General features: G+C 36.7%; 1 protein-coding gene across 8 annotated transcripts in view; it reads right to left on the bottom strand.

Annotated features, from left to right (window-relative positions):
• Window positions 1–2927: 2927 nt before the first annotated feature.
• The window catches only part of SLC4A4 (solute carrier family 4 member 4), a 335807-nt gene continuing 322771 nt past the window's right edge, over window positions 2928–15963 (bottom strand). For 7 of the 8 annotated variants that reach the window (XM_073891772.1, XM_073891773.1, XM_073891770.1 and 4 more), the window contains 5 exons: window positions 15506–15679; window positions 12798–12959; window positions 9326–9422; window positions 6671–6750; window positions 2928–5762 (listed from right to left, as the gene is read on the bottom strand). In XM_073891772.1, coding sequence (XP_073747873.1) covers window positions 6707–6750; window positions 9326–9422; window positions 12798–12959; window positions 15506–15679 — 477 coding nt within the window. In that variant the 3' untranslated portion in view covers window positions 2928–5762; window positions 6671–6706. The remainder of the gene's footprint in view (window positions 5763–6670; window positions 6751–9325; window positions 9423–12797; window positions 12960–15505; window positions 15680–15963) is intronic. The other variant, XM_073891777.1, reaches the window with a different exon arrangement.

Here is a 15963-nt window from a genome sequence, read left to right as displayed (position 1 = left end):
AGCACGGAGCCCACCACGTCACTCAATCCCAGGACCCTAGATCATGACCTGAGCCAAAACCAAGAGCTGGACGCTTCACCGGCCATGCCACCCAGGCGCCCCTTAGCAGTTTTTTTTGTTTTGTTTTTTGCTTTGAGAATTGACTATCTACATTATCCTGGATTCAAGAAAATGGCATTTTATATTTCACTATTTATAAAAGAAATTATAATAACACTTTTTCAATGAAACCATTCCATTGCTTTTTAAAAAAATGTATTTAAATTCTACTTAGTTAACATGCAGTGTAGTATTAGTTTCAGCAGAATTCAGTGATTTATCACTTACATACAACACTCAGCACTCATCACAAGTGCCCTCCTTAATGCCCATCCCCCAACTAGCCCATCCTCCACCCACCTCCCTCCATCAACCCTGTTTGTTGTCATTAAGAGTCTCTTATGGTTTGTTTCCCTCTTTTTTCCTTCTCCCATATGTTTCATCTGTTTTGTTTCTTAAATTCCACATGTGAGTGAGATCATATGGTATTTGTCTTTCTCTATTTTGCTTAGCATAATATACTCTAGCTCCATTCATGTCATTGCAAATGGCAAGATTTATTCTTTTTGATGGCTGGGTAATATTTCATTATATTTATATATATATATATATATACATACCATATCTTTATTCATCTTTTTTTTAAGTTAAATTTTAGTTAACACAGAGTACAATATTGGTTTCTAGAGTGGAGATCAGTGGTTTGTCACTTACACACAACACCCAGTGCTCATCACAAGTGCCCTCCTTAATACCCCTCCCCCATCTAGCCCATCCCCCACCCACCTCCCTCCATCAACTCTCAGTTTGTTCTCCATCTGAAGAGTCTCTTATGGTTTGTTTCCCTCTCTCCTTTTTTCTCTTTTCCCCCTTCCCGTGTGTTCATCTGTTTTCTTTCTTAAATTCCACATATGAGTGAAATCATATGGTATTTGTCTTCCTCTGGCTGACTTCTTTCACTTAACATAATACTCTCTAGCTCCATCGTCATTGCAAATGGCAAGATTTCATTTTTTGGATGTCTGAGTAATACTCCATTATAGAGATATACTGCATCTGCTTTATCCATTCATTAGTTGATCATTCACTCCATTGTTCCATTGCTCTTAGTTGGACTTTTTTTTTTTTTTTGCTATGAACCCTTGCATGATTCTACTTCATTAATACTTGAATAGATGATTCTTACAATCTCTTATTTTATATAATTTGGACACTTACTTTATCCTCCTACCTTGAGTTTTAAAAAGCCATCTAATGTCCGGGACTCTCACTTACTCAAATCTTTGTATTCCCTGTAACACCCAAAGAGTAAAAGAACAGCCACTTAATAATTATTTGAAGAGTTGAACAGAAGCACTTGACACTCATAAATGCATAAAGTTACTTTATTTTAAGTATACATTTAATTTTGAAAAATATAAATGCTAAAATATCTCATCTTCTTCATCTCTTAATTCCATAAAAGTCACAATAGAAAGCTTCATAAAACTGTAAAATACTATGTTATAGGAATTTTAGGTTTTATATTGGAAAAAATCATTAGTAATATATTGAAATGTTTTCTGTTCTTTATCATTTTGTTCCACCATGTTGATCTACTTCATTTAAAATAAAAAGATGCATCATTTCTCCAAAGTTAATAAAGACTTAAGAGAATAAAAATAAGAATATCTGAAAGTGCGTATTGATTCTGAAAAGTAAGGTGTACAGATATGTACCAGCCATGAAAATGGCTAAAAAGAGGCAACTATTCACTCTTTTCACATTGTAGGACTGGGACAAAGTTAACTTCTGGCTCTAAAAGTTTCACTGGATGACTTTAGCCCTGAGTTGCAATTATCTGCTTGGGAAACAGAATTCAGGATTTTTGTTATGTACCCATGGAGCACAGAGAAATGAGCTAAGAAATAGGCCATATCCAAATTGGTCAAAACACAACTTGACTGGTTAGCATATATCATACAACTTTTTTTATTTCAGGCTGCAATGAAGCTCAGTGAAATCATCATCTGAAAACTCCCAAGGCCCTTCGGACAGTCAAGGGCTGTAAAATATCATTTGTATTCAGCCACTTGGTGCCACTGGGCTTTATGCTCATGCTGTGAAGAGTGGATGTGAAATATCATGGAATAAATAAGAAAATCTCAAGTTCCTGCACCAAAATCATTAAGTGGTATGAAAAGAATTGAAGAAAGCTTTGTCCCATCCCTGAACAATGTCAACCTCTGTAATACAACTCAAATGGTTTCGTTTTGTTTTTAAAGGATAGTCAGCAGTCAATACATTTCAAGTACTTTAACACAGTTAAAAAAAAAAACAAAAAACAAAAAACTCGGAAGACAATCGTTCTCTGTATTAAACAGCAATGTATAGCTGATAAAAGATTTACTCTGTGTGTGTTGGTGCATGTGCATAACATATACACGAACTGAATTACTGAGAGCAGATAATCACTTCTCCCACCACCCCTCATTTTTTGAGGTGGGGGCTGATCAGAGAGGGTTTTGTTTTTTGTTTTTGTACATCTTGAAGCCTCCATCGCCCACCCCCACTCCCCTGCTTGACTGGAAGAAGAGGCAGGAACACCACTGCCTATGGCACAGAAAATAGTTCGGATTCCAAGTCACTGTCTCACACAGTAGAAAAGAGTGATCTTTATCAAGGAAAACAGCGTCTCCAAGAGATTTTCCTTTCAAATGCAAAACCAGAGGCCTTTATGCTCCTTTGATAAGGCCAACTCTTGGCCCCGTGATCTCTTCAACAGTCAGTTTGTACAATCACAGGACTTCTGCTTGGTATCTTGGGAGTTGCCCTTAGTCTTATACTCCTAACAACTTCAATATTTCATGTCTCTGTATTCGCACCAGGGAAAGATACTTGGTAAAAAAAAAAAAAAAAAAAAAAAAAAAAAAAAAAAATCTTCTATTTTTTTTTTTCAGTTTACATTTAAACTTCTCAGAAAATGAGTAAATTCAGTTAAAACACAGATGATTCGGTGGCTCTGTATGGACTGCGGGTTTTGTTTGCTTGTTTGGTAACTACTCCTGTTCCTCTGAAAGTAATGATTCTTTAAAAGCTTCCCTGGGTTCTGAAATATTGAAAGGGTTTGATATGAACGGTTACTTTTAGCAAACGGAAGGTACTGTTCTGCATTCATTTCATGAATTTCAACCTTTGGTCACAGAATATGGATCATAAGTGGAGGTGCAGATAGCCTTCAGATCTACTCAAAGGCTGAAATATTGAGTTAAGTTGCTTCAGGAGTTCTTTGAAAGAGATGGAGAGAGGCACAAATCCTCAAATACTTGATTCATGATCAGAAAAATAAAGTGTTACATCCAGGGCCTTCATAAAAGTGAACAAAAAGTGTCTTTAATTTAATAAGATCATACGTTAGGCTAAATTTATTATGTGTGACTCTTAGACATTTTATTGATGCTTCCCTTGGTAAAGAAAAAGCTTCTTATAGTTTCATATTAGAGTAATGAAAAAACTAGATAGTATAATCATTTTAAGGAGAACTCTAAAAACAAATGTGATGCCAGAACTTGGCATGTAAGCTTTTAACAAATACCATGTAATTTGCTGCTTCTTTTAATGAAAAAATTGCAGGTCATTTATGTCTAACTTGTATAAAGTTTAAACTTTTAAGATTATCAGATACTATAAAAGTAACAACTAATTCAGGGTAATAAAGTTTTTATAATCAAAAATTTAAGAGGACAGAATTATAATTTAATTAACGTAAGAATGAGTGGGAGTCACTAAGTGCATATTATGAAACCAAAATACATGGTTTCATCCTGCTTCTGGTACTCTTCCTAGTTAGATATATTTAGTTTAGATAGATCACAAATATGGTTCTATGAATCCAAAATTATGAATTCAATATTTAAAATGTTATTTTTAATGCAGATTCACAATACATAATGCAGTCTATTTAAAACATTACATTTAAATTACATGCTAAATTTGGTTAATAAAGGCCTAATTTTCTTTTTTCTAAATTTCAATATGGTACCTTGAAATACATGTACACACACACACACACACATATATATATATTCTAGATGTCCCAATCATAAGGAATAATTGCCTTTCCATCCTAAAAACATGTGTGAGCATTGCTAAAATGTACGTGTGGATGTGTGTGTGTATATATGTACACACCTCTGCAGATCTATCTGCATTCCCATAAACACTGTATAGATAAGTAAATTGTCTATTAATATTCCTATGGACTTTGTATTGTAAATACGAGCTCTTGGATCAATGATGGTATCCGGCAATAAAATACATTTACCCTCATTTGTATACTAGTCAGTCTCTTAGACCTCTGATGGATTTTTCCTATGTGGTTTGGGTTTTATGAAAACTGACACAAGAGGCTGGATAACTTTGCCCATCGCCTACCTTCACTCTGTCTCTTTCCAACTTTGCACATATGTGCACCAGCCACACACAGAGTATGTACACAAACAAATATTTCAAAATGAAAACAATGTGTAACAATACTGTATAGGACATCGACATGGCAATACAATCAGCATCTATGCCTGGATATTACTATTATCAAGACATCAGTTATTCCCATTACATAGGAGCTTCTCCCTTCTCCCTCAATCTCTTCATAGCACAGTAAGTTTCTTTTAAAGAAAGGGAAAAATGGATGCTTAGAAACATGGTGTTTTTAATCTGATCCAGCCCTCTGGCTTACCTTAGAGGTTGTGTATTTGTGTGTGTGTATGTGTGTGTAAAAATCACATTATATACAATACAATTTTTACAGAAAGCCTGGCAGCTACAAATAAGAGGTAGAACTACTCAAAACTATGTTTCCTGCTGCAGGAAAAAATTCATTTTCTTTACAGTAATTAAAAAAAAGTTTAAAAAATTGACAAAAAATGAGTTGCAGGTTAGGCCCCATAATTTAAACAACAAAATCTACGAAGAAAATATTCTTCAATGTACTCAACAGATAAGTTCATTAAAGGGTTAAAAAAAGTTGCATAGGAAAAAGGGATATTCTAGCACTTGCTACAATGATGGCAATAGTTTCTCTACAGGGAGTAAAGTACCTTGAGTTTTTCTTCTTCTGATAACTCTAAGATGAGGGCTTACAAGCAAGAGCAAATTAGCATAGCAGCACTTTTTCCAGTCCTGGAGAGCTCTATAAGCAAGGGGGGGCTCTGCCTGGGGGCCCCGGGTTCTTCTGCCCGACGGACACACAAGCTGTAAGCGCAGCTCCAAAGCTAAAGTTGTAAGTTCCTTCAATGTTTTAATCAAAGGTGTTACAAAAGCCTTAATACTTTTGCCCTCTGCTCAATAAAGGGAAAGCACAGGGTCTGTGCGTGTCTTGAGTGACAAAGGAATTTGGATGTCAGAGGACACATCTGAAAAAAAAAAAAAAAAAGAAGAGGGGATTCTTCAGATGTTTTTAAGGAACGGTGCACTACTGTCTTGATTCTACCTATGCAAGAGAGAAGCAGAGTGAGTGCTAGATTATTTGGCCAAGGACCAAAAACCAAAACAAAACAAGAATTAAAAAAATAAACAACTAGACAAAACCCAAGAACATTAACAACAAAAACTGTCCATTTGAAGAAAGACAAACAGGTTACAATGTAGTTTCTGTTCCCTTGCTCCTCCAGAAATAATCATTGTCTTCAGGCTCAAGTTCTATCCTAATGTGAGGCACAACTTTTACTGGAGTTCTAGGAGGACTAGAGAAAAAAGAAGAAAAAAAGAAATAGTAAGTAAATCGGATTCCCTTTATCATCTGTCAAATGTATGTGCATTGTGCAGAAGCTGAACATGTTCTCTGTTCTCTTTACTTACCTACTCTCTCCTTATTAAAAACACCTTTTTTTATTGTTTTAAAGATTTTATTTCATTTTGACAGAGAGAGACACAGCGAGAGAGGGAAGAAAAGCAGGGGGAATGGGCGGGAGAAGCAGGCTTCCCGCCGAGCAGGGAGCCTGACGCGGGGCTCGATCCCAGGACCCTGACATCATGACCTGAGCCGAAGGCAGGCGCTTAGCCGACTGAGCCACCCAGGTACCCCCAAAACAAACATTTTTTTAAATGGGATGAAGGTACAAAAGAGTCAAGAGATTCAAGTAGAAAATTTCATAAACCTTCACACTTAGATTAAAAACAAAAATCACAAAAATCAAGAAGGAGGACTGACAGGTGGGTGATACCGTCAGAAATCAAAGGACAAATAGACCTACATGAAGAAAATGTCCCAAGATTTTGCTTTTTGGAAAATCGAGGAAGATCTGAAATGTCTAGAGCCGTGTTAAGATTAGGGAAGGAAACTACTGGTGAGCTGCCAGAAAACAGCGGTTATCCCTTAAATCAGAGATGATATGGAAATGATAAAAGCAAACATTGATCCTGGGCTTTACCTTAACGATACTGAATGTGTCCATTACTTCTAAGTATAGTAGGTCTCTTAGAATACTTTCTACATAAAACCTGGGGTGAGGTTTGGGGATTGGGTAATTGATTCAAGATAGTTTGGAGACAGGAAGGAAAACAAGGCGTTCTGCCAATAATCTGCCATGGACTACATTTCTGTGGGGTAATCATCCCACAGAACAACATAAAACACGGAGTTGTCCTTTACCTTGGCATACCGAGTAACTGAAGGAAAGGAATTTTATCAGCATGATGTGTGGCGTTCAAGGAATGTTGGTGATCTTTCTCCTGGAAAAAAAAAATTTCTTTAAATCATGAACAGTACCCTTCGGTAATGTATAAAATTAGAGTAAAAATAAAAATCTTTGTAAAAATTGATGCATTATAATTGGAAAGAGAGAGGCAAATTTAGACAATTTCTTTTTTCTTTTTTTTTAAGATTTTATTTATTTATTTGAGAGAGAAAGAGAGAGGGAGAGAGGGAGAGTATGCGCAAGCAGAGGAAGGAGCAGAGGGAGAAAGACAAGCAGACACCACGCTGAGTGAGAAGCTGGGCTTGATCTCATGACCCTGAAATCATGACCTGAACCAAAATCAAGTCAGATGCTCAACCAACTGAGCCACCCAGGTACCCCTGGACAATTTCAAGAGACATAGGATTGAGCTAAGAAACTAAGTTAGGTGACCAAGATAAAAATCTGTTAGTTTCATTTCCCCTAGGTATTCTGGGATGGACCACTGTTGTTTTCTTCCATGAAGGGGCAGGAGGCCAATCAATTTTAGAGCATCTACTTAATGTCTTAAGCCTTGCCCTTGGATTTCCTTTCATCTTCAGCATCCACAGTTTTGTCCTGCTGTTATTCATGGGGGAGAAAAAGATTGTGAGGAACTTAATTATCAGGCACCTCTACTATTAATTTTGTTCTTTCATGGCTTATAAAAGATTAATATGACATTAGAAAAGATTTCAGTTAGATGACCAAAGATATTTTGCTTAAGTAAATTTCTAATATCAATTTTCCATGTATCCCTCTAATGGGTTTTTGAGAGAATGAGTAACAACTAGCACTAAATAATTGATTTGACATAAACTATTTCCATGAATTCTAACTGGTGGTGCTTTATTTTTTATTTTTGAAGCAGCCTTTAAACTGTACCTAGAAAGGCTGTAACAGGTCATGATGCCAACAGAAGACATATGTGCTGTGTCCCTTTCAGTTTCATTTTGCTATTAATGCTCTGGCATTAATAAAATGAAAACTGAAGCCAGGATATGGTTTGAGGAGCTTGAATTCAGAAAAGGAATATTAACCAAATCCTGCTGATAGGACTGAAAAGAAATTAGCCTCAGTTACAAGTTATAGGTTACGGACTGGACACCAAAGCGAGACTGTTCTCTAAACCCAGTGTGGCAGCCAGCCTCCAAGGTGACCCCTGCTGTTCCCTGAGCCTCCCGGTATTCATGTCCTCGTGTAATTCCTCCCCATTTTGTACCAGGGTTGGTCTGTGTGGGACCAAAAGAACATGGCAAAAGTGATGGCACGTCACTTCTGAGATTCAGTGATAAAAGACTGCAGTTTCTGTCTTGGTTTCTCTCTCCATTCTCACTGGCACTGGGGGCAGGCAACTATATGATGGGCAGCCCCACGGAGGTGCCCAGGGGCCGGGGAACTGAAACTTCCTGCCAACTGCCTTCCACGTGAACTTAGAAGCAGATCCCAGTTCCTGTTGTCTTCACGTTTGGCCCCAGCCAAAAGCTCGTCTACAATCTCACGAGAGACCCAGAGACAGAACCACCTAAATCCTCTGTTCCTACATTCCTGAATGTCGGGAATGTTATAAGGAAGTACTTGTTTGTTGTTTTAAGTTGCTAAATTCTGTGGTAATTTGTTCCATAGCAACAGATAACTAATATACCCATTTTTCATAAATAGTCATTCATTCCAAACTTCTCTTGGTAACCTCTTACTGAAGTCAAAGTGGCATTGTCAGATGGAAATAAAAGTGTCTCAACTGTCTTTTTCCCCCTTAATAGGTCAGTAGACTTTGAAGTGCATCTGGATCTAAAAGAAGATATTTTCTTCAAATGACACCCCAAAGTGAAAGTAGTTTGGAAGCAATTGCTACTTGCTATTGGAAAAGCTTGAGATACTCACTAATGTTACTAGAGCGGTTGTCCCCTTTTTCAAGTGGCCTGTTACCCCAATTACAGAAGAAAAGATGATGTGTCAGAAATCATTACACCTTAGCCACCAACCTATTACCCCAAAAGACCAGTCCAGTTAAAAAGGTGTTTTTGAAAGAGCAGAAAAGGAATAAGGAAATTAGGAAGAAACGGCACATATCTTATAAGTAATACCTAAAAAATTGTATTAATATTTTATGATCACTAATTTAATTGAAAATAACAATTATTCCAAATGCTCAGTATGAACAATTGATTCACTGATGATTTAGATGCAATTTCTCTCTGAGCTCATTTGGTCATTGGCTAAAGCCTAAGGAAGACAAACAGTAACAGACAGTGATGTAGTACTACAGGCTGCAATTCTAAATACCAGTGGAAAAAAAATGAAAAATCAATTAAAAATACAGCTATGAGTTTAGCAATTGAAAGAAACTGGTGATGATGTGTGGATCAGAGAAAAGACTACCAAACAAAAACTTAATAGGTTATGGATAAAAGGAAAGAGAATGAAGCTCAAGGAATGTAAAACTGAAGTTTTATAGTAAGTAAGTGTGAATCTTCACATAGAAAAACAGAAAATAGAGGGAAAGTTAATGTAAATGATAATTCTAAAGTTTCTTCTCTGCAAGTGCAAATCATATTTGAGCAGACACGCAAGAGGTTAGTTCTACTCACTGTCGGAAGGTTTGCTATCACTTAGGAAAGGTTGCTGTTCCATGATGTCCATTGGAATTTTAATACTTGGAACTTTTTCTGAGTATGGGCAATCAGACTGTGAAAGAAATTTACAACAATTTTTAGAAAGTTTTTACTATACAGCCCTCCCTCTCTCCCAGTATTGATCAAGCCTATCATATTAGCACTTACATTGTCTAAGGAGAAAAGACTTTGACATAATCATTTTTACTTGCTAACTTTTCAAATTCTACACAATTTTTCTCATGTTTGTTTTCCTCTCTTCTGAGTTAATGGGATAAAGTCAATTAAAACTAGAACCACACCAAAGAGAGATCACTGTAAATTAAAACAACTGTAAAGCTTTCCATAAGCTAGATTCCCAATCCACAAATACTTATGGCTTTGTTGTAGGGTAAAGTAAATAATCTCAACGTGAAAGATTAAATTTAGTAAACTCCCTCAACCAGAACATGGTCTTGAAATTCTTGTTTCATTTATGCTTTCTGATTCCATGTCCAAGACTTCCCTTCCAAGACAGGTAGAAGACTAACATTCACTATCAAGGAGCCCTCGATGTATAGTTGAAAATAACCCCCCCCAGTACTCCATCAAAACTACTTTAGAGTTAAAGGTTCATTTAAATTTGTTTATACCAAAAATATCTGAAAGCTTAGCAAAACATGAGAAAATAAACAAAAGGAAGGTACCTATGATTGTCAGGTAAGCAGAGAATCACAACCAAAATAAAATGATAAAATCAGGAAGCTATTCATGGGGCTGTTTGAAAAAACAGGTCACCAAAGCCAAAACTATAACATATTTTCACAGGATTAACCCCTTCCTTTTTTAAGGAATTCATTATATTGAATACAAGTCTATGTTTGGACCAAAAAGATCAAATCCATTCCTTAACTGAAAGTACCAAAGAGATGCCCTTTAGCAGAAAGATGGGGGGGGGGGGAGAACCAGAGGTCAAAGAAAATAAAGAAAAAATAAACCTTAACATACAGACTACTATATACATTGAAAATTCTTTTAAGGTGAATCTGAAGAGGGTAATAGGCCACAGTATGATTTTAAAGGACTAAGATACTGCACTTAAATTGACCAAAAAAAAAGATGCCACATGCACGGACCTTTATGAGAATGTCAAGAAGGACAAGTTTTAATCACAGTATTTCACACGTTTCTCCAAATAATAGCATTTATAGATGAACAGGTGGGAAGCTGACCCTTAACCATAGCCTACCAGCCAGATCCAAAAATGACTGAGTGGTTCAAAATACTGCCAAGCCATAATTTTCAATACATCTGTGCATAAAAGTTTTGTAGCTGCCGTGCCCGTGCCCCTGTGTAGCTCTCTTTATCAATGGACCCCAGCACCCCTGATTACCAGGTGAATGCTAGGAGAGCCCCTAAATAATGAGCTCAACACAGAGAACTTATTACACATATGTATTCTAAATTGCCTGGTTGAGTTCACTAAGACAAATACACAAGCTTGTTGTTTTTTGGGGAGGGCTGGGGGAAGAAGAGAAAGAGGAAAAGAAAAGAAACAAGTATCACACATTATCTTCAAGAAAACTGTTGCAAATACAGAGCTGGAAACGGTAAATACCATTAATAAAATAATAGAATTGTTTAAATAAAATATGATTTATTGAAAATTGAAATAAAGAATTTGAAGGACTTCTCAGAAGCTCATCTGATCCAACTTTTGACACCAGAGAACACAAATTTAAAACATCTCAAAAGTTGGTATTTTATTATTTTTTTCTTAAAAACGATTAGAGATGAGGATTCTATAATATTAGTTCATATATTAGTAATATGTGATAAATTTTAAGTTTGGTGTCCATGTACATCAACTGGCATACTTGTTTTGAAAATTCAAGATGAAATATTACTTCAATTATGTCAGTATTTCAGGCATTCCTTTTTTCTTTTTTGTCTTGAGTGGTCTAGAAATTAATTTCAAATTTTGATTTCTAGTCAATGTGTAAACATATCATTCTTTTTAACACTGCACCCTAATCTGTACTGCAATTTAAACACAATTTCTTTTTCCGTCATCACTGGAAACAGAAAATCTATACACCTGTTCTCATTGAAGATGGATGATGACAGTCACAAAAGCTCCCTCGGACTCTTTTCTCTTTAGCTAAATGTGCCTCATATATTTAGCCTCTTTTTATTGGATCAATTTATCTGAAATCCAATTTTGTCTGTTGCCTTCCTTCACTGCACTATTTCTAAATTCTCCACAAGGAATACAATCAGACAGCCTGACCAGCTGGAAATAACCAGACAGGCCTGGACTAGAGTTTTGGCTTTGCCACTATTGGCTGTGTACACTTAGAAAAATGACTTTACATTTTTCAGGCTACATTTTCTCCTGTAAAATAGGAACAAAAACATATACTGTAAAGAGCTGTTATGGCAAGTAAGGACGTGTATGCATGATCACTCAAGATGACATAGTACAGAGGAGACACCAAAACTTAACAATATCCCCACTTTAGAGCTGTATACCAGGGATGCAATTAGAATGTGGATACTGTGCTGTGTAAAATCCACAACAAATCTTCACACAGAAAATGTCATTTTGGTAGTCCTTTCAAAAGGCTACTGGGATAAATTGTGCGTGTGTGCGTGCGTGTGTGCGTGCGTGCGTGCGTGTGTGTGTGTGTGTGTGTGAAATAATCCCAGCTGTTCTCCTAGTACTGATTACAGACCCCTACTAGAGCACCTGTGAAATGGTCTCCTAAAGAAAAACAAAAATGGGCAACAATTTTATTTCTCAACTTAATCACTCAATTGCAGGAGGATCATCTGGACTACAAAACTGCCTACTACAATTATGTATAAAGACCCTAAGCTCCAATTCCCTTTCCTTTTCATTGAAGGGTTACAGAGAGATCATCTTAAATCATGTCAAAGTTCAATGTGAGGATAAGTACAATAGAAGAGAACTGTGGTGGAGAGCCTACTCAAGTGGATACATAGATCACCGGAGGTGAGGTCATAGGTATTAGTCCACATCAGTCTTGAAATTACATATAACTGAGTTATTAGCTCATATTTAAATCCTGGATCATCAATAGCAAAACAAATACATTTTATAGCATTATGAAGCAAGTTTCCTTTTTATCTATGAGATGGGAGACTGGAGTTCTTTAGATGTGGTGGGCTTCTTTTGGAAGTCATTTTTATCGCTATTAGTATATTAATGGCTACAGAAAGACTTCAGAAAATATAAAAAACTAAGGAAAGAAAATAAAGGGCAAAGGAAAGTGAAGAATGACATGTAACCCAGCCAGGTGAACATTCTTGGAACTCAGCCATATCTCACATAAAGGATTATATGTATATAATATATATATTTCACATATATATATATATTTCACATATATATTTTTTTCACATTTATCTCTTTAGCTTTACTTTGGAATTCTGGAAAGTTCCTTACATCATCATTGTCACTGTCCAGACTTCCTTTCTTCTTTTTCTTTTTCTTCTCATCTTCCTTCTTTTTCTTGTCCTTTTCTGGAATGACATCATCGAGGAAGCTGAGGTCATGTTGGGAGAAGAGGTAGTCCATGCCTTTTCTGACAGCTACAAGTGCCAAGATCTAAAAGGATAAATATAGAAAGTATAAAAGAAACCATGTCAGATGAAGTCATGGTGAGCACTGATACTACCCTATCAAAGGCAGTAGAAACCTAGCTTGCATAAGGCTAGAATATGATAGAACTCATCTTGCTTATATGGATTTATATTACCTGGACCACAGACATTTTCTTTATGGGGAAAGTTGGGTCATAAAAGTCTTCAGTAAAACTTACTTTCTTCACTGAAATGTATGATCACGTTCACTTAGAATGTCAACACAAAAGGATTATTTTTTTTTAAGATTTTATTTATTTATTTGACAGACAGAGAGGGACAGTGAGAGAGGGAACACAAGCAGGGGGAGTGGGAGAGGGAGAAGCAGGTCTCCGGCTGAGCAGGGAGCCCGATGCAGGGCTCAATCCCAGGGCCCTGGGATCATGACCTGAGCTGAAGGCAGACGCTTAACGACTGAGCCACCCAGGCACCCACGAAAGGATTAGTTTTTAAACCATTTTCTTCCATGTCAGATTTTCAATAAAATAACTGAAAGTTTAAAGGGAAGAAACAGCCTGCATTTGATTTCTAATTATTCAAAATTAAAACATTACACAAGTTTTTGAAAATCAAGAAAATCTGTACAATGTACAGTATACTACAACATCTTCAAAGTACTAATAATGAGGCAGTCCTTGAGTATGCTCAGATCATTTAATCTATGGGGCAACTTCAATCACTACTATGACCAGAAAACTTACAGTGTGTCAGAGGCTGTGCTGAACTCTTAGGCAGGATTTTCTCATTTATTCCCACCACAAACTCAAAAAGTCAATATTATGATCTCCATCTTACAACTGAGGAAACTGAGGCCTAGAGACATAAGTAAGTCATCCAAGATCACAAAGCCAGTTAAGGAAAAAATACAAGGGCCCCAGCTGTCTGCCTCTAAAATCAGTATTCTTAAAATATGTATCTTTGATGCTATGAGTTGCCCTTGAACAGTAACTTCTAAAGGTACATTAAAGATGCCTTTGCTCAAGAGTAAAATTAGTAGGGTGCCTGGGTGGCTCAGTTGGTTAAGCGACTGCCTTCGGCTCAGGTCATGATCCTGGAGTCCCAGGATCGAGTCCCGCATCGGGCTCCCTGCTCAGCAGGGAGTCTGCTTCTCCCTCTGACCTTCCTCCCTCTCATGCTCTCTCTCTATCATTCTCTCTCAATAAATAAATAAAAAAAAAATCTAAAAAAAAGAGTAAAATTAGTACACACTAGGATATATGAGAATCATGACTCTGTCTCAGATTAAACAGTTATGTTTATCCACATCATGCTCTCTATAGGTCCGTTTCTTCATCTCCTAGAGAAATTAACAACATCTGCCCTACTGATACACATTATTGTTTGGTGATCAAATAAAAGCTCTAGAAAGATAAAAAATACAGTTATAAAGGGAATGCATTTTTTATTATTATTAAGCACAAGCAGTAAGTGATTTACTGGACTATTTCAAATTTATCCAGGTGTAACTTTGTTTTTCCTGTCTTTAGCAAAACTAATAGGTAGACTATACCAACAGGCAAATGGGAGTCATTTCTCATACTCGTTGTGTTTTCCAGTAAGCTAACAGAGTTTAAGAAAAAAAAGGGGGGGCGGATATAAGGGACCATCATGAAAAAAATATGACTCTACAAGTATCACTAGTATTTTATGGCAAAAAAAATTACAAACAACAAATACACATGAGATAAAATAATAACTCTGGCTAAGAGTAAGAGGATTTTTATAAAAAAAAATAAAATATGTCTGTGTATGAGAATTCTGTTTCCAAAGTTGTGGGAGAGACAGAGCAGACCTGAGGCTAGCTTGGTGACTTGCTTCAAGTATACGCGTGTGCATTTTCTTGCAAGAAATGGAAAATTATGGTAAAGTATAAAATTTAATGATAAAGTCGAATGCAGGGCTAGCATTTCCTTTTCTCCTTTTTTCACTTGTACTTCCAAGTGCAATGTTAAGTTATTTTACCTTGCTTCTCATCATATCGTGGCAAGGACTGAGAGCCCAGACTTATCCTTAAACTTAGCAAGAACTTCAAAAACTGCACTTTTCACTCCATTTCTTCAAATTCACTTGTTTTCTTATTACCTGGACTGTAATGTGAAGTACTTTATCATTTAGATTGATTCTATTGTACAATATTTTAAAAACAACTCATGTGTACTGGTGTCTACTAGATGTCAGGCATTGTGCTCTATACTTAATATTTATCATTGTTGCTCAGAATGACAGTACTAAAGCCATGCCCATTTTACTAAGTTCATGGCAGCTCATGGAGGTTCCCCGACCAGAAGAAACCAGTGTTGGTATCTGAACTCAGCTGAGTTTGACACTAAAGTCCAGCATAGATGACCACAGACATAGGAACCTTAAATAACAATTGATCAAATCAAAATTATTTGGCCAAAGCTGGAAAAAATGAGAACCACACAGAAAAGACATATGTGTCTTCTATATTATAATAACAAATGACACTGCTATGACTTCATGGGGAGGTTCAATTAAAGGAATCCTTACCATGACTGGAAAGATGATAGCAGCCACGGTTGACTTGAGGATCCAGAGCAGGGCTAGACACAGCACCTGCAGGAAGGTGAACAGGTGGACCCTGCGCAGGGGGACATGGCGCAGGTAGATAAAGTCTGGCTGGTGCTTCAGGGGCATCAGCAGCAGCTTCAGACGATCCATGAACTGGGGAGGAAAGGAGATGAGGGTACCATGATATTACTTCAAGAGCAGATACACAGAGTCATTTCCACAATGCCTAACTAACGACTAGTGATTTATATATTCTATAATTTAGGCAAGCAGTGTCCTTTTCAGAGGACCCTGGTCAGGGAATACAGAAATTTAGTCCAGCACAGTAAGACATGATAGGAATCTTCCAATATTGTTACTTTGCAGGAATGTTATGCAGATATAGGAGACAAAGTGGCCACCAAAGAATAAAGTCACAAAGCCAAATATAAATTCTA

Source organism: Callorhinus ursinus, unplaced genomic scaffold (assembly GCF_003265705.2).
Source record: "Callorhinus ursinus isolate GAN/ISIS: 27379988/994484 unplaced genomic scaffold, GSC_fseal_2.0 scaffold4, whole genome shotgun sequence".
Classification (NCBI taxonomy): Eukaryota; Metazoa; Chordata; class Mammalia; order Carnivora; family Otariidae; genus Callorhinus; species Callorhinus ursinus.
Note: the sequence above shows the minus strand (reverse complement) of the source record. Positions and strands in the feature narration are given on the sequence as shown.